The following is an 18,036-nucleotide window of genomic DNA, read 5'->3' as shown; positions in this document are numbered from 1 at the left end:
CAGTAGTAAAGGCGTGCACGCGCTGACATGCCGTGACGTTGTCCAACAATGTTTTGGTTCCTGGCGATGACGTAATACACAAAAACATGGTTCCCTTGTTTTGAACCTGTAAAGCGTGCTAAGTGTTTCTTTAACTTCACTGCGCACGAAGATGCATTTCCGACACTGAGCGATTAGGAAACACCCGCAGGAGACGATGGCTCAGGACGCGGAAACGTGTGCTGAATCCGGACGCAGGCTGGTGTGTACCATCTGCCGTGTTTAACGTTAGCTTATGAAGCGATACTGGCAGCGAGCTAATTAGTTAGCTAAGCTAACGATTGCAACTGTTAATGTTTGGATGTTTGTCAAGTCAGTGAAGCTGTTCAAGTTTAAGGCAACGGAGAAAAACAGTAGTATTTTATCTAACTTGTCTTACGTCTGTTACACTTGTGCAAGCGCAGCGTGGTTATAGCAGGATAAATCACTAATTAGTGAAATTGTGCACGGATTTCACAATAATGAGTCCACCCATCAGCAGCTGCCTCTCTCTGGATGAGCTCCATTGAATGGCTTCTGCATTGAACGTCACATTTAAGGATAATTGTGCTACTACAGTGACCTAACTGTCACTATCAAAACCCTGCTCCAGTTTCAAAGTTCAGAATCAGTCATTTCACATTAGTCATACTAACCCTGCATGGAGACAGGGGGGCCTTTGTGACAGGAGTTTGCTTTCCACGCGTGTTCCTGTTTGTCATGTAAATCATCTGGTTTTCAATGGCAGCGCTCCATCTGCCGGAGGATGTACGACGAAAATGAGGATTTGTCTGATGTGGAAGAAATTGCAAACATCCGTGGCTTCAGTGTGGAGGAAAAGCTTGTCAGTGACAGTTACAATGCAGATTTTGTCCACTCAATGGATGGTAAAGGTAAAGTAACATAATGTACATTACATTCCTTTTTTACATTTTTTTACATTTTTACATTTCCTTTTTTTTTAAAGGTGTAGATTTTTTTTTACCATGAAACTGTTTTCCTGTAAATTGTCTTCATCCACTGTCTTGCAGACTTCACTTATGAATATGTGCAAAGGGAGGGTCTCAGGATCCCACTCATTTTTAAAGAGAAAGATGAACTGGGAATCAGGTGAGAAGTCATGGTGCTAATCGAACCCACATTTTATTTATTACATCATTTTGCTTTTTTACCTGCACAAGTAATGCATTAACTGAATGACATGCATCCCTCCCTTCTATTTACACAGAATGCCTGATCCAGAGTTCACAGTCAGTGAGGTTAAAGGATTAGTTGGTAAGTTATGGACGAACACTCGTGTATATTTGCAGCATACGTGCACCGGTCATAGAAGTACCCAACCTGCAAATGCAGAGAATAAATGCAACTCTGCACGTTTTGTAAAATAACTGATAATTAATTACCAGATATCTGCAAAGGAACATGTAAAGGACATTGAACTGTAGCAACCTTGTAGAAAAATACATGCATAATATTAGAATAGTGACACATTATAGGACCTCTTTTGTAAAGTACAACCTTTTTGTATAGTGGAAGAATGTTTAAAAAATGAGTAAAGCTTTTTTCATGTCACAGTACTAGTGTCAGAAAATTACCATAGGCTGAATCACATTATTTTCAAAATGTTCCTGTCACATGTATTTAAAAAAAGTTGTATTTATCCCATTAAGTATATGTCACTACTACTGTTGCATGCTTATTTATTATTTAGCATCAGATTTGTTTTGCAAAAAAATAACATTTTCGCACTAAAATGTGAAGCTGCAATTATTAAACAATAGTTTCACATTTAAGCAGTTCTCTTATCACCAATTTGCAATTTTTACTTTAAAGTTTCACACAGGCCATATGAATTCTATATAACACAAACAGTTATTGAGTTACCTGCTGTTTCTCAGTCAAGCTCTCATATGTAACCTTTTGATACATGTGTTGGCCTGTTATTGTGGCTCTGGCCCATGTTCACAGCCACTTTCTCATATTGTTGGATTTTTGTTACGTTTTCTTCTACTGCACTAAAATGCAGCTGTGTGAAGTGAAGCATTAGGAATTGTGGTTAGAATACGTTCAGGGAGTAGTTGCTCCATCTAGTGGGGAATAATGGGAATATAATGTATACAAGAGCAGCAGCAGTAGCTACTTATAATGACATCTGTCACATCAGTGTCAATCTGAAATACAAGTCTGCAGAGTAATAACATTGTATAATAAAAAGCTTGTCTTTTTAATTTCATTTTATGTCCTGGTTGTTTCTTGCAGGCAGTCGCCGGTCTGTGGATGTAATGGATGTTAGCACTCAGAAAGGCTCTGAAATGAGCATGGCTCAGTTTGTCCGGTATTATGAAACACCCGAGGAAGAGCGGGATAAACTCTTTAATGTCATCAGCTTGGAGTTCAGCCACACTAAGCTGGAGAACCTTATCAAGCGGCCCACAGTGGTAATGTAACATGGCACTCACTAAATGATGTTATAAAAAGTTTGTAGAGGTCACACACAGTCCAAACAGGGGAAGGAGTAACCGCACTATGACTCTCACAGGTGGACCAAGTCGACTGGGTGGACAACATGTGGCCACCTGACATGAAACAAAGCCAAATGGAAGCGACCAACGTTATCTCAGAGATGAAGTATCCTAAAGTGCAAAGGTTTGTCTTTGCTGTTGTTGTCTTGTGTCTATTCTGATGCAGTTGTGTTTGGAGGTCTGTGAGGCAAAAAAAGAGAAGTGAAGAATACAGAAAAAATGTCTGCTTTCTTGGCTGTAAATACTACTTCTCCCATCTGAATGCCTTATGTATCAATTCATCATGGTAGAGCACTGCATGCTGTCACCTCCTGATTGTTGCTAGGCAGCAGAATTTTTCTCCATAGTGGAGGATGGTTTATAACATCTGTGCTCTGACTGCACACAGACACCTCTCAGCCAATCAGCTGAAGAATCAAAATGAATCCAAACCACTGCTGCCATTTCTTTTTCTCTTAGCCTTAGCTGTCTATATTTTCTGCCATTGCACAGGGACTCTACTAACCTCTGTGGTTGTAAGCTGTTGTTTTGCTGCCATATCTATCATCATGGTGGTGGTACAACACAGAACTGTGTTTGATTATTAAAATTAAGCGATTTGCATGCATGAAAAAATAATGTTTATTTTTTATGTTTAATTATTTTTATATTTGTACAGATAGACAATATAAAGTGTTATTTACCCCATTAATTATTTGTCACTACTACGGTTGCATGCATATTTTGTACTTTTTTTTTTAGATCAGATTAGTTTGGCAAAAAAAAAATATTTTTTTGCAATAAAATGTGAGGCTGCAATTTATGATATTTCAACTAGATTCATTTGGTCTTCACCTTTTTAACTATAAGTGTATTCCTTTCGATCAGACCAGTGTTTTGTGTTTTTACCTTTACATGTTTCGACTGCTTCCTGCAGTCTTCTTCAGAGGTCAGGTGATGTTACCGGTGACGTGTCTGCCAGCTGATTTTATGCAGGTTGTGGCGCCATTCTCCCACTACTCCAGGTAGTAGGGGAACAGCGCCACCTGTAGTTGGCAGATACGTCACCGGTAACATCACGTGACTTCTGAAGAAGCCTGCAGGAAGCAGTCGAAACATGTAAAGGTAAAAACACAAAACACTGGTCTGATCGAAAGGAATACTCTTATAGTGCAATTTATGAATCAATTGTTTTGTATTTAAGTCAAAAAAAGGTTCACGTTGGGCCATTTTCTACACCTCATAGTTTCTAACTCTTAGTTTTGTCTCGTTAAGTGTAACAATTCATTACATTACATACATGTTTGATGCATATTTTTTGATTATTGCTGTAGTCAAAGTTTTTACCTACCATGCACATGTTCATGAGAAAACACAATTTCTTATGAAGCTGTCAGAAAACTGATAATGTTTGGGCATCTGGCTGGTCAGCTTGACTCACAGCTCAGTTGTCATGGTGAAGAAATGCAATTCAAACAAATCCCTCTGCGGGATTCACAACATAATATTGTGCAAAGATTTCATTGGAAATTTCTTTTCCATGTTTACACTTCAGTTGTGTTTGTTCACAGCTTGTTAAATTAGCAAATAATTTATGTCTCAGGGTGCTAATCGTTACTTAATTAATTTCCAGGGGAGAGATGTCTTATTGTCATCAGTTGAATGGAATACATCATTTGAAATATTTGTGTGGATGTCTATTTATTTATCTGTATTATGACTGAATTACTTTGTTATTGCCTTATAAGGTATTGCTTGATGAGTGTGAAGGGCTGCTACACAGACTTCCACATCGATTTTGGGGGAACTTCTGTTTGGTATCATGTGTTCAAGGGACAGAAAGTAAGTGAATTTCTGACATACTGTATACCTCCTTTAGTACTATTCCATTGATTAGGATGAAAAATCGAGAAGAGTTTTGAATGTTGTCAAGAGTTCCAGAGTTGATTTGACCTTACCCACTGTATAACCTCTAATCAAAATTACTTTCACTCCTCAGGTATTTTGGCTTGTGCCTCCAACTCCCCATAACCTTGCCCTGTATGAGGACTGGGTCCTGTCAGGCAAGCAGAGTGATATCTTCCTGGGTGACCGAGCTGATGGATGCCAGAGAGTGGAGCTTGAACAGGGATATACCTTCTTCATCCCATCTGGTATGTTGGCATGGTTGTTTTAAAGTAGCCAGCAGGAATAGATTAGCTGCTGCTCCAATGAACAGAACTGCTCAGTTTTATTTAACTTTCATACAAAGTGTATGTGAGTATCTATAAATCCGTTCCTTGTCTTGTACTTCTGCTTTCTGTAAATAAAGGGTGGATTCATGCTGTTTACACTCCTGTGGACACACTGGTATTTGGAGGCAACATTCTGCACAGCTTTAACATTCCTATGCAGCTTACCATCCATGAGATAGAGAACAGGACAAAGGTAGGAGTCTGCTGCACTCTGACCTGCACTACAATACAGTGAACTCTACATGGGATAAATTAATCTCTCTGAGAACTTGGGAAGCGTGAAGAGTTCACATACAGGACACTACAGAATGAAAAGTGAAAAAAATGAAAATTCAAAACTCTAAATTTTTAGGATTCCTAACAAGTTGTATTTGTGTTACCATATTTATACATATATAATAGTATTCTTTAAAAAATAATGTTAATATACTATCAAATGAAGCCTATTTTTGCTAAATCTTAGGTGCGTTCTCATTACATGCATCAGTGAGGTTACCCTCTGTAGTAACAGAAGACAGCTTATTGCTGCTAATAATAATCTCTTAGGCTGTTGGCAGTGATATGAACTCTGTCATACACATGCCTTAAAACGGAAATTTGCTGAATTAAAGAAGGTAAACACGTGGCTAAGAATAAATCAGGTTTTGCGAGCTATAAAAAAGCAATTACTTGCTTACAGTCATGTAAACACATTTCTATGGCCTCTGTTCAGGTTCATTCCAAATTCCGTTTCCCCTTCTACTATGAGATGTGCTGGTACGTCTTGGAGCGATACCTGCACTGCCTGACTAAACGGTCCTACCTTTTCCAGGAAATGCGTAAAGAATCTTCAGGTGAGTGTCTTAGGTGTGATGTTGTTTTAAAACATACACGCATTCACAAAAAGGGTCATATGACATGCAGCCTGCTTATGTCATTTCAGACTACGAGACAAAGGTAAAGATGGAGAGCCCCTTCTCTGACTCAAGGAGCCAGGACACAAATGAGGACTCGTGTGGGACTCAAGTCAGGGATGACCATGTTGAAAAATCAGAAAGAACCTCTCAGGATGGTCCCTGCTCACCCGACATTATGAAGGGCCACCACCTCAAAGCTGTTCTATCTGTAGACTCTGAGGACAGCTGTAATCCAGGCTCCACCTCTCTAGATTTCCCCAAAACCCCCTCTGACTCTCCAGCCTCAGAGTCTCAGAGTAAGTGGACTCACTTGACAGAGTTTGAACTGACCGGACTGAAGACACTGGTTGAGAAGCTGGAGTCGCTCCCTGAAAATAAGAAATGTGTTCCTGTGGGAATAGAGAATCCACAGGGCCTGCTGGAGGATATAAAGGTAACACTGATATGAGTTTGTTAACATACATGCATCACAATATACAGTTGACCTGTTTTACACTTTATTGTCCTTTGTGGCTGTCTAGGTTGTCTTAAAGGAACATGCTGATGACAACCTCAAGTTAGCAATCACTGGAGTTCCTGTGGTGTTCTGGCCGAAGAAAACTCTAAAGGTAAGAATGTTTATCCTGCAATGTGGTGTTTTATGATAAAACCCTCTGCTCATCTCCATAAACAAAGAAATGTTAGCTTGTTAGATGTTTTCTTGTCAAGCCATCAGAAACATAGTGTAATCCACACAGATTTTAAAAGTGCAGTAAGCAATTAATAGTAAAGTTACTAAAGAGTAAAATTAATATTTCATTCTCAACACAAAAATGCAAATTTAAATGTCAAACATATGCATCCTCCATTCAGTGCACCTTCAGAAGCTCATCATCCCTAATTCTTGGACATGCATTGCCAAGGCAACAACAGTAACAACCAGTGCACCAGCTGTAGATATAAATACTCACCAGTTATCGACCATTATCAAACAGGACAAGCAGTACTGACCATTACCCGCCTTGTTAATACAACTACAGCCTTTTTTTGTGATACGTAGCAAAAGACAGAAACAGAGAAATATCAGCATCCATTTTCACATATCTTAACTTTCAATCCTTTCTCAAAATATTTTTCTAGCATTTTTATCTTGGGCAGTTTCTCAGCCGTCTCTTCTTCTTGTAGTCCAGCATAGCAGCCAAATTTATTGTTGTTTTTGTTTCTTCTTCCACTGGATTCTTTCTGCATTGTTGCATCTTTATTTAGAGTTTGAGTTTACATCATCTTATTTTGCCTTAGCTTCTTCTGCTGCTGCTTTTTTGCCCCTGCTTCTCCTTCTTCTTCTTCCTCTGCACCTTCTCTATTTTTTGCAGTATTTTGCACATTACAGGAATGAATGTTTATTTTTAGGTATATTGAAATCAGTATATTACTTATGTGACCTGTACTTAGTACCAAACTTCAGAATCAGAATTCCTTTATTTATCCCAGAGGGGAATTTTTTTTCTTTCCTTTTTTTGTAGGGCATTTGTAGAAATATTATCGTATTGTATAGTGTAATTCTTCTAGTGTTGCAGTTCTGTTACACCCTGCCAGCTTTAATTCTTCACTGATCTGTATATTTTTATACTATTATAGTATTGTTTACAGTGCTCTTTCCAGTTTATTTGTTCATCCTTTGAATTTACTGCCACTGCCCTCTATCTGCAGACCATTAGATGTACTAGTATTTGCATAATTTTGACTTAACAGTCTGCAGCATTGCCTGGAATCTTTGTTGTGTGTCCCCATGTGATCTACCCATCTGCATTTTACAATGAAAATTTTCAATTGGCTTGACATGCATTTAACAGTAGAGTAGGGCTATATAACCGGGACTTTAACTCTATTTTAGTTCATTAGTGTGTGCATTATAAATGTAATTGTCCAAAATAATGGCTCAACTGTATAATAGATAGACAAGCCTCAACAGGAGGTTTAATGGAGGAGGTTTATGGGATGTGCTTTACATAGGTGTTTGGAAGTGACGTTTCTGCTGGTCCCACAAACTCTTGCATCACCCCCGCCCATCCCTCCAAAGGCCAGCAGCTGGTTGTGGGGCCTCTTTGTGTTTGCCTTTTGTAATGAGATGCCATCTGGCTGTACTGGCTGTGCATAGCCGGCTCTGCTCTCCCTCTGATACTCATCATGAATATAATAACAGATTTCCTACATTTGTCTTCTCATTGGATAGAGGCATACACCCCCTTGTACATATTCTGATGCACAGTGGCTTCCCATTGGCTCTGAGCTTTTCAACAACCCTCCCCTTCTTCAGTGAGGCAATCCATATTAATGAGTCAGGCTTGGATGTGTTTCCTACATCTGCTTGTGGTATTGTGGAGCTTTGGAGCAGGAGGGAGGGCTGTAGCCCTGACAGCAGTAGCAGGAGTAGAAGGAGGAGGAGACTGCAGCCATGTCAGTTTGCTGTGAGCTGGACGGTGTCTGAAAACCAGCCATGGCCATGTCGCTGAGCGCTGATGATGAGGACTACGACTCAGACTCTGAGCAGGTTAGCACACTACAAAGCCTTGCAGGCAGGCATAGTGAGGCTGTCAGAGGAATGTTTGTGTCAGACAGAGCAGTGTGCAGCATCATATATTAGCGAGGAAAAGGAGATACCTGAAGACAAAAGCATTGATTCAGACTGTGCTTGGTCTTGGATTTGTGCCTTTGTTTTTTTGATAGTATTGCTGTTTGTGTGTGAGAGTGTGTGTATTTGTGTGCATGCTTGTGTTATTATCAGGTTAATCTGTGTTGATGTAGCCCAGATCCGGGGGCTTGTTATAGGTTGCTCCAAAATGCAGGAGATGAATGTTTTATGTTTTGATTGTTTGAAGTGTTGAATGCATTCTAGAACAAACAGCAACAGTATTGTTTGATATAAATATCAGGTGCATTTAAGTTGGGGCGTCCTCACACATAAGAAAATGTGTTTTGTTAATTGAAATATTTATTCTCGCACATCATGCTTGATTCTGAGCCACACCCCCTGTACATTAAGTCTGTGGCTGCATTTTGATTTAAAATGCTGACTGCAGATAAATCAGTGCACCTTGCACTATCTATTAAGATTTTTTGTTCGTTGTGTTAATGCACCTTTGAAAACATGCAAAATTTCCGACTAATAGGATGTAGGAGAAGTACTGAGTCCAAAGGCAAACATCCCAACAGTTCAGCATCAATCTGAGAAACTTGTGAATGAATTTGTGTACTTGTGCTGTGTAGTGTCAACATGTCCAAAACATGCACTGTAGTATGCTTAGGAGAGTTTTTAATTGATTTTTAGTCCACAGTCCTCACAGCTAAGTGCATACCAGAGGTTTTATTAGAGTCAGAGTAATATTTGAGGTCAGTTGTGTCTGAAAGATAGTGAATCTCGATCAGTTAAAAGCTCCATCATCTCTCTGGTTTTGAATTTCTCCTGCTCTTTGTCATTTAGTTTCAGTCTGTGGTTAACATGTGTTTGTCTCCATAATGTGTTTTAATTCCTCAGAAGCTCAGAGCTGAGTCAATGGTCTGGGCTTTTCATAATGTCTCGATGCCAAATGAGAAGAAATGATCAGTCGGTTATATTTTATTGTTATTATACCTGTGAAGCAGTAGATATACTACAGCTTGTCATTATTGTTTCTTCACTAATATATCATTGAAAGCTGACGTGCTTCTGGTGACATATTCTGAGGTCGAGATATCACAAAAACACTTGTACGTGATGATAGTTACAGTAGAAGGGGAGTGTTTTTAGAGGTCTTGCCATCAGCTGGGGGGGGTTAAGGGGGCGCAATATGGACAGCAATTGTATTAATACCTTGTTTTGGTTCCATTTATTTCCTACACCTGTAGCGGTGCACAAACAATAATAAAGACACTACACTACAGTGCCAGGTTGTTTATTGTGGAGATCAATTATGAGTGCAACCTCACAGATCAGGATGTGTTAGCTACAGGACTGTTTTTCTGTTCTGTGTTATCTGTTCTCTCTTCCTCCTCTCGTTAATCCCTGTGAATACCCCCAGAACTGTCTAGTACAAGCTGCACAAGCCCTCCCCCCTTCCCCCCAATATCTCACTCTAATCCTGTCTGGTTACCACATATCTCACTGCCTGTGTCAGTCTATTTTGTGGCTATTGTTAGAATAAATTATCATAATATGCCTAAGACAGAGCCCGTTTACTTTTCCTGTTAGAGGGTCTCATTACAGTTCTTATTGGTTACAAGTCTGTGTGTCATAGTCTGTTCTGTTAGGGAATGGGACGTGGCTGTTGCTATGCTGACACTAGGAAAATCTGCACCACCGATGTAACTAAAGAAATCCGATCTTCATTTCCAAGAGCTGCAGTGTTTTGTACTCCTTGTTCTTGTTTTTTTTCCATCTCACACATTGCCACTTATTTTCTCACGTGGAATTGCTTGCAGTATTAGGATGTGTGTGTGTGTTTCTTTGTTAAAAATATGTTGTGGTTTCATTCTGAGCCTGAGAGGAAGTGAAATATACAGTAAAACACAAGAGCAGTAATGAGCTGATCAAAGCCATCTCCTCTCTGCTGCCCACTTCTATGAAATAGAGCACATTTAATAATGTGTTCTGTTCTAAATCAGTCTGCGCACCCCTTAACACAGTATATTGAATCCTAGTGATCCATGTGTGAAATGTAGCCATAAGAGCAGCTTCTCTTTGAAGTAGAAGCATGCAAGCAAGTGAGGTGCTAAATTTGGAAGACGCCTCTGGGGACATTTTTGATGTGTTTGTTTTCTCCTGTGTTCTTGCTTTAAGAGCCATGGCCAGTGTGTCTGTACACTTCATGTTTTAATCAGGTTTGTGTTGTGTAGATATGTACTGTTTGTGTATTTCTGCATGTATAGATGCAGGTGTTTACACAGAGATGCAAAAAAACAAAGGATCAGGCAGTTCTACATACATCATCTATGGCACTTGCTCCAGCTAAATTTAATGTTATTATTACATAACATGATTGAAAGTGCCTCTTTAAAGGGCCATAGCACCATTATGAAATGAAATGCAGCATAATTCAGAACATTACAGTACAGAGTTGCATGCCCCTTACTAACAAAATATATAATTATATGCATGTGGAGTAGTTTTACAACAACTCATTCTTAGTAACAGGGTTGATTCATTCTCCTTTATGTGCCTATTAGTGAAATATATGTTTGGCTTATTGTTTTAGGGTATTTGACACTGTATCCTTTTCAACCTTTTAGCCCAGGCCTCCCAACAGGCCGAAACCTAAGATGGCAGCATCTCCTGCATCAGCAGTCAAGCTGTCAGCTAGCCGGGGAACATCTGGTGCCAGGAGGAGAAGAACGCGCTGTCGAAAGTGCGAGGCATGTTTACGGACAGAGTGTGGAGAGTGCCACTTCTGTAAAGACATGAAGAAGTTTGGTGGGCCAGGGCGAATGAAGCAGTCCTGCATCATGAGGCAGTGCATTGCCGTAAGTACAAAAAATGCACAGTGAATTTTCATATGGTGTATATGTAAATGTTGGCATTTTGGGACACAAGATCAGTAGTTAGTTACTCTGTCGCTTCTATTTAGGTACAAAGGTGTAGCCAGTGGCCAATTAACCCAGCTTAGCATGAAGCCTATGAACAGGCTCCTACATATTTTTTATGTGCTCTAGCTAAATAAATATCATGAAGACATAATTATTAAAATCTAGTTTTTTTTTTACAATAAATGCTTAATTGCTGTGGGTATTTTTTAATTCTGAGTACTTGATGTCAAGTGTGCCCATGTGGTTGTGAAGCAGCTGCCTGGGTGTACAGCGTTGTTGCTGGGGCAGTATGGGGTGACCGCTCAGGTGTTGTTTACCACTGTCAGTAGCAGTAACACAGATACAGTAATAAAAGCTGCAATGTTTATGTAATAGTTACATTATACTGTAAGTCCAGAGAGAAAATGTGACAAAAGCCACATTTCAAAATTTCAGTACCATGGACAGAGACATGCAGAAAGCACCACAACAGACAAGATAGCAAGTGTCTCTTGGCTTTTCACCGAATGTCCCAGACTCTTAACAAACTTTCTCTCACCCAGAAGATACGCTTAACCCACACTCTCCAACTCCGTCTTTTTTCTTCTGCAGCCTGTCCTGCCTCACACAGCGGTGTGTCTGGTCTGTGGAGAGGCAGGGAAAGAGGACACCGTGGAAGATGAGGATGATAAGTTTAACCTCATGCTCATGGAGTGCTCCATCTGCAATGAGATTGTTCACCCAAACTGTCTCAAGGTAAATTACTTAATACCATTATTTTTTAAATATTGCCACCATAAATGTTAGGATGTTGTCATGGTAGCCACATACTGTGTAATAGCCTGTACATGCTTTTCTTGCTCAGATTAAAGATTCAAATGGAGTAGTCAATGATGAATTGCCAAACTGCTGGGAGTGCCCAAAGTGTAATCATGCTGGAAAAACAGGGAAAGTAAGCATCAATATTGACTCTTTCTTTCCTGCATGTTGGTTGAATGATACATTTAATAAAGAGCTGACTGTGTCTTCAAATCCCTGAACCAAAAAATAAAGTTGCCCTCTATTTTTCTAACCTTTTGGCCACAAAGCAAAAAAGGGGGCCAGGATTTAAGTACGCGTCAAACCTTCCTGGCTCGCTCCTGAAGGAACCACGGTTAAATCGGGACCCCAAAGAGGAGCCTGACTCGCCCATGGTGGCAACAACAACTGTTACTGCCCTGACCACCCCAACTGCAGTGAAGAGGAAGGCAGAGAGGGAAGTCATCCCTAAGAGGAATGACGAGGAGCCTCCAAAGAAACGTGCCCCCTTGCTGTCTCTCGATGGTATACCCCGTGTGAGACTTGAGGACAATCCACTAAGAAAAAAGAGGAAGCTTTTTGACACCAATGAGGAACCCGTCATTGTGAAAAAGAAGGTGAATATAACATAGAGAGAAGAACTTTGCAAAAAACTGAACTATTATTCGTTAAATCTGGTCTTAATGCTTTAAAAATAATTGAATTTTTTTCCCATTCTTTCTTAGAAGAAGCTTTCGAAACTTGAGGATCCATTCACTTCAAAGCTGATGCGGCATATCAAGTCAGAGAATGATGAAGAAGAAGAACAGGATGATCATGAAGAAGATGGCTTGTCCTTGGACAGGATGCATATAAAAGAGAAAACTGAGTATGATGATGAGGACCAAGAACAGGATGCAGAGGAAGAAGATCTAATGACGAGAGAGAGAGAAGGTGGTGCAGAGGACAAAGCTAAGGTCTTATCGAATCCTTTGCTGAGGACATCCGCAGCCAGAGAAAATGACCAAACCTCCACCAATTCTCCCAGAGCTGGACCGAGCGGTGAATCAGGAGAGGCCCAGGATAGGAGCTCTGCTCAGCATAAAGCTCACCATCATCAGCGCAGACGTCTTCTTAACAAAGAGGTGAGCAAAGAGTTCAACCAGGACCTCCCCAAGACGCAAGACTCTCTGAGTAACCAGAAGCACAGTTCAGTGAAGACGGAGGACAACCCAGGCAATCATAACCGCCAACCATTAAAGCATGAAGACTCAGTGACCAATCAGAACCGCAAACCACTAAAAACAGAGGACTCCACCACTAATCAGAGCCGTAGAGCCCTTAAAATGGAGGATGGTGTGGCCAACCAAAACAGACTGCCACTGAAAACAGAGGACAGCTCAGTCAATCAGAATCACAAGCCAATAAAAAGTGAACCTGAGAACGAAGTGGACGACCAGAAGCCTAGATGGCCTCTTAACAATGGCAGCAGTGATCTTGGCGACTGGATGCGACACCGGGGCCGGGAGGTAAATGGGGCGCCACGTGTTTACTCGCCACTCAGCTGGAACAGAAACCCACCAATCACACCAATATGCCCACGGCCACTCCCCTGCCGGTCACCTCCAAAGTGTATCCAAATGGAGCGCCATGTAATCCGGCCCCCTCCCATCAGCCCCCCACCTGACAGGTTGCCTCTGAATGATGGCGAAGCACATGTGATGCGACGAGAGACGTGGATGACTGTATTCAGTCATCTAACTCACAAAGATCTTTGCGTCTGCATGCGTGTTTGCAGGACCTGGAACAGATGGTGAGTACAAGATTAACTGCGGAGCTGAAAACGTGTCTTCTGCATTTCATCACACAGTGTTCCTATGAAAGTATCTGCTGTGTCTCTCACCAGGTGCTGTGACAAGAGGCTTTGGAAGCACATCAATCTGAACCGTTGTAAGTCCATCACACCTCTCATGCTGAGTGGTATCATCCGGAGACAGCCAGTAGCTCTGGACCTTAGCTGGACCAACATTTCCAAGAAACAGCTCAGCTGGCTTATCAACAGACTTCCAGGTAAATACATTCAACCAAAAAAAGGAAAGATGCATTTCTGGACACTACTACTGCTTTCAGTTTTGTGTTCTTGTGAAAAACGCAAGGACCTGAACTTTGGAAAAAACATGGAGAGAGAGGACAGATGCCCCATTGAGACTGTGACTGTGTGCAAAAAATGAATGAACAGTAGGTCTTATTGAATAATTTCTGAAAAGGGGTTATTTTCAAAGGCTCTGTCATCTTTCTTGGATTTTGCTGACAGGTTTCTTATAGATACAGTGGCACAATGGCTAATATCAACATGATCCTTCTAGGGTATTCTGTATTGGGTAACATAGTTTTATGTATATAACAAAATAAAAAAGTTTAGTAAAGTTTAGTGTTTTTTTAGTCAACACATTTGCCTCAGAGAAAAAGAACACTGCAGAGCTACTAGCTAGCTTTAACTTACATGTTCCCTGTGTGCAGTATATCTCACCTATATGCATGCTGCGGTACCTACCTGCATACACCAGACAGCATTTGCAACCACAACTGGTGGTGAAGGTGCACACACTGTGGTCAGAGGCAGCAGCGATCTACTACATGTGACTGTATCACAACACAGCACTCAGCAGCAGATCAAAGGGAAAACTTATTACAAGGATGGAAAAAAAAAATCCCACCATGGCCCTGTGGGAGCTCTATCGTGTGGTCACTGTTTCTGGTAATAATGAAGAACTGTGCCAAAAAGTAGCTTGTTCAGAAAAGAGAATTGTCTTTGTGGAATTCTTTGAATATGAAAGTGTTTAATTAACTCGTTCCCACATGACTCCTCTGTTGGATAATTGTGTCCCCCGAGGCCCCTGAATTTAGAAGGTTTACTTTCTTTATTCTTCATAAATTGCGTTGCCACATCTGTGCATCCTGTGTTATTATGTGACCTCAGATTAGCTAAGACTCCGGAGACAGTTAAAAACTGAGAAATAGGGCACATTTCTTCAACATAACGAGCGTGCAATAAATCAGCAGTATATTTAGCTTTGCCATGTTGCTGTTTGAACACCAACCAATGTATTAGTAAGGGTAGGAAAGAAGCAAACAGATATAAAATGTCTGACATACCACACAGCCCTCCTCCTCCTTAGCTCCTTGTCCAACCATTTTTAACGTGAGTTTGTATGTCATTGCTTTGGCTGCAGGTCTGCGTGTGCTGCTTCTCTCAGGATGCTCCTGGGTGGCCGTCTCTGCTCTTTGCACCTCCAGCTGTCCACTGCTAAGAACTCTGGATGTTCAGTGGGTTGAGGGACTGAAAGACGCCCAGATGAGAGACCTGCTGTCACCTCCCACAGATAATAGGCCAGGTACACATTATACACATCTCATACTTTTAACTTTTTTCTTGATCTCTCTTTTAACCTTGTCTCTGTGTCTTAAACATTGTACAGGTCAGTTAGACAACAGGAGTAAGCTGCGTAATGTGGAGGAGTTGCGTCTAGCCGGGTTGGATATCACAGACACGTCACTGCGCCTCATCATTCGTTACATGCCCTTGTTATCCAAGCTGGACCTCAGCTACTGTAACCACGTCACTGACCAGTCTGTCAACATCCTGACGGCTGCAGGGACGACCACCAGAGACTCGCTCACTGATATCAACCTGTCAGGTACGAGGCTGCCTTTGCTGGCAGTCAGTCTGCCTGTATTTAACTTCCTGAAGCCAAACTAAAGCTGTTGTTTTTTCTGGAAGTAACATAATATGTAAAATATAAAAACATGTATATGTAAAAGTATGCTGATAGTTTTTTGGCAGATCTCTGTGAAACTAGCGCATTCCATTACAGCAATGCTGCAATAACTCCAAGCTTCATGATGTTCAGTGAAAATGTTTAGTTGTTGGATTCAAAGGTCCTTTCTGAGATTGTACTTTGTTGTGCTCCTTCTTGCTTGTTGTACCAGAGGCATAAAATAATTATCTGCAAATGGATTCATGTGTATGAAAGTGCAGAAATGCTGAAATAATTAGATATTCTACTTGTTTCTCTGTAAAATCATTAAATGTTAGAAGCAGTGAATCAAAGTTCCATTATGGAAACAGCTGAAAGGAAAATGCTTTTTGTCCACCCGAAGCTTGTCGGCACATTTATCCCAAAACATTGCTCAGCATAATGAGGCTTTTTGGATTTAATGTCCTTCCCTAATGGGCTGAATAATCCATGTGTGTGTACCCTGTTGTTTATGTGAGTACAGGTGACCCGTCGTGCACCATTTGTTTATCGTCTTTTAACCTATTTTCTCCCTGCAGTCTGTAACAGGGTCACAGACCAGTCGCTGACCTATTTCAAGCGCTGTGGAAGCATTTGTCATATCGACCTGCGATACTGCAAACAGGTGACCAAGGAAGGGTGCGACCAGTTCATCGCAGAAATGTCTGTCAGCGTGCAGTTTGAACTGATAGAGGAGAAACTGCTGCAGAGGATCAGCTAGGCCAGAAGAACAGAGGAAGAAGTGGCCGAGAGCTACTGTCCACATGGAGGCAGCAGAAGGCTGCTGATGTAAAGGAAGGACGTGCTGCTACGCCAGAATGTAAAAAAGGAAGTGTTGTCCAGTGAAGGCAATATAACAAAAGTTTCTGTTGTTGCACTTGTTTATAAGTTATTTATTCTTTATATTGATGGTTTCTGTATTGTATCAGTTATCTTTTGATGTTTATAGACTTATTTTTTGTTCTAATGCAAAGCCTCTTGCATTATAGATTAATATTTTTGTATCAGAAAGTGTTTCATACATTTATGTGCAGTATTAAATGCACCACTGTACAGTATCATAGCATTACAATTAATAATCAGGCATTACTGTTAAGCTCTTTACTGTCCTGAGGCAAAGGTCTAATGTTGCCAAACTGTAGGACAATAGTTTGTTTGCGTGTTTCTTTTGTTTTTTTACATACTTTTTACATGTGCCAGATGTTTTTTTTTTTTTTTTTTTTTTTTTTTTTTTTTTTACTTTTTAGACAAAAGGTACTGTATATTTTGTTTTCCTTATATTAATACCATGTTCGTTTGGATATTTAGCAGAGATGTTTAAAAAAAAGAAGTTATTTGCACTGATGCGTTCATAACGAATACATGAATGTATTCACACATACACTATACCGTGTACAGTGTATAAAGCATATTTTTTCAACACTAAAAAATGTTCAGCTAAATTTAACAGCTTGTAGTTAAGACATACACACACACACTCATCTCTGCCCCTTTGCCATCACTCTTTAATATTATTGGTGGTTTTATGGAAAGAAGTATTTTGGCTCTGCATGCAGCAAAAAGAAATGTTTACACCACAGTCAGTAGATTTAGTAGCTGTTAACCAATGTAACCATCTGTTTATTTTTTGGCTGAATTCCATATGATGAAAAAGACTCAGTGCTGAATCGTCCAAAGAATAAAGAATCGGCAAAGACTTATGTTACACAAATCTTTTAGAAATCTTTTCTTCAGTGCACTTCAGATTACACAGCGTTAGGATGTCCACCACATACAAACAGGCCATGGTCCCAATGTTTATGTTTTCTGAAAGATTTGTGCACAATATAATAGTTAAACAGGATTTTGTTTTGTTCTTTATTCTTAGAGATTCCACTGAATAGATGTATTTACACTGGTTGTTTTTTCCTCCGTTTCTTAAAAAGTATGATTATTTACGACTTCTTGAGTTTAGTGGTTTGGAAGAAAGTATATTGTTAGTCATAGTGTTCCTCAGTAGCATTTTGACTGCACACGTGTAATCATCATTCTGATATATTCTGATATTTTTGTTTCTTTTGAACAGCAGTCCATATCCATACAGCTTAGTGGATTGGTTTACATAAAAAAAAAATGTTTTTATTAAAAGACCATGTCACCATGAAATGTTTGTCTGTACATACTGTACATGTAAAGCCTCTAGGAAACATTAAGACAGCCTTTGAGATATTAAATGCATTTAAATACTGCACAGTGTAAGTTTGGTGTCTTAGGAGTTTTAGGTATTTGGTATAAATAAGAAACATAATTGAATATT

General features: G+C 40.1%; 1 protein-coding gene across 2 annotated transcripts; it reads left to right on the top strand.

Annotated features, from left to right (window-relative positions):
* Positions 1-78: 78 nt before the first annotated feature.
* On the top strand, positions 79-16,959 carry kdm2bb (lysine (K)-specific demethylase 2Bb). Of its 2 annotated transcripts, none has more exons than XM_028417688.1 (21): positions 79-241; positions 767-911; positions 1,050-1,128; positions 1,247-1,293; positions 2,278-2,456; positions 2,558-2,664; positions 4,268-4,361; positions 4,519-4,672; positions 4,831-4,946; positions 5,466-5,586; positions 5,676-6,082; positions 6,171-6,257; positions 10,894-11,124; positions 11,779-11,922; positions 12,032-12,118; positions 12,255-12,581; positions 12,690-13,756; positions 13,850-14,013; positions 15,177-15,338; positions 15,423-15,641; positions 16,280-16,959. In XM_028417688.1, the coding sequence occupies exons 1-21, from the start codon at positions 197-199 to the stop codon at positions 16,459-16,461; spliced, it is 4,164 nt and encodes a 1,387-aa protein (XP_028273489.1). In that variant the 5' UTR covers positions 79-196; the 3' UTR covers positions 16,462-16,959. The 2 variants fall into 2 exon arrangements, with proteins under 2 accessions (XP_028273489.1, XP_028273488.1); XM_028417687.1 differs by having other exon boundaries at positions 12,246-12,581.
* The last annotated feature ends 1,077 nt before the right edge of the window (positions 16,960-18,036 follow it).

The sequence above is a fragment of the Parambassis ranga genome, chromosome 12 (genome assembly GCF_900634625.1).
Source record: "Parambassis ranga chromosome 12, fParRan2.1, whole genome shotgun sequence".
In the NCBI taxonomy this organism is placed as follows: Eukaryota; Metazoa; Chordata; class Actinopteri; family Ambassidae; genus Parambassis; species Parambassis ranga.
This window is presented reverse-complemented; position numbering and strand designations above follow the sequence as displayed.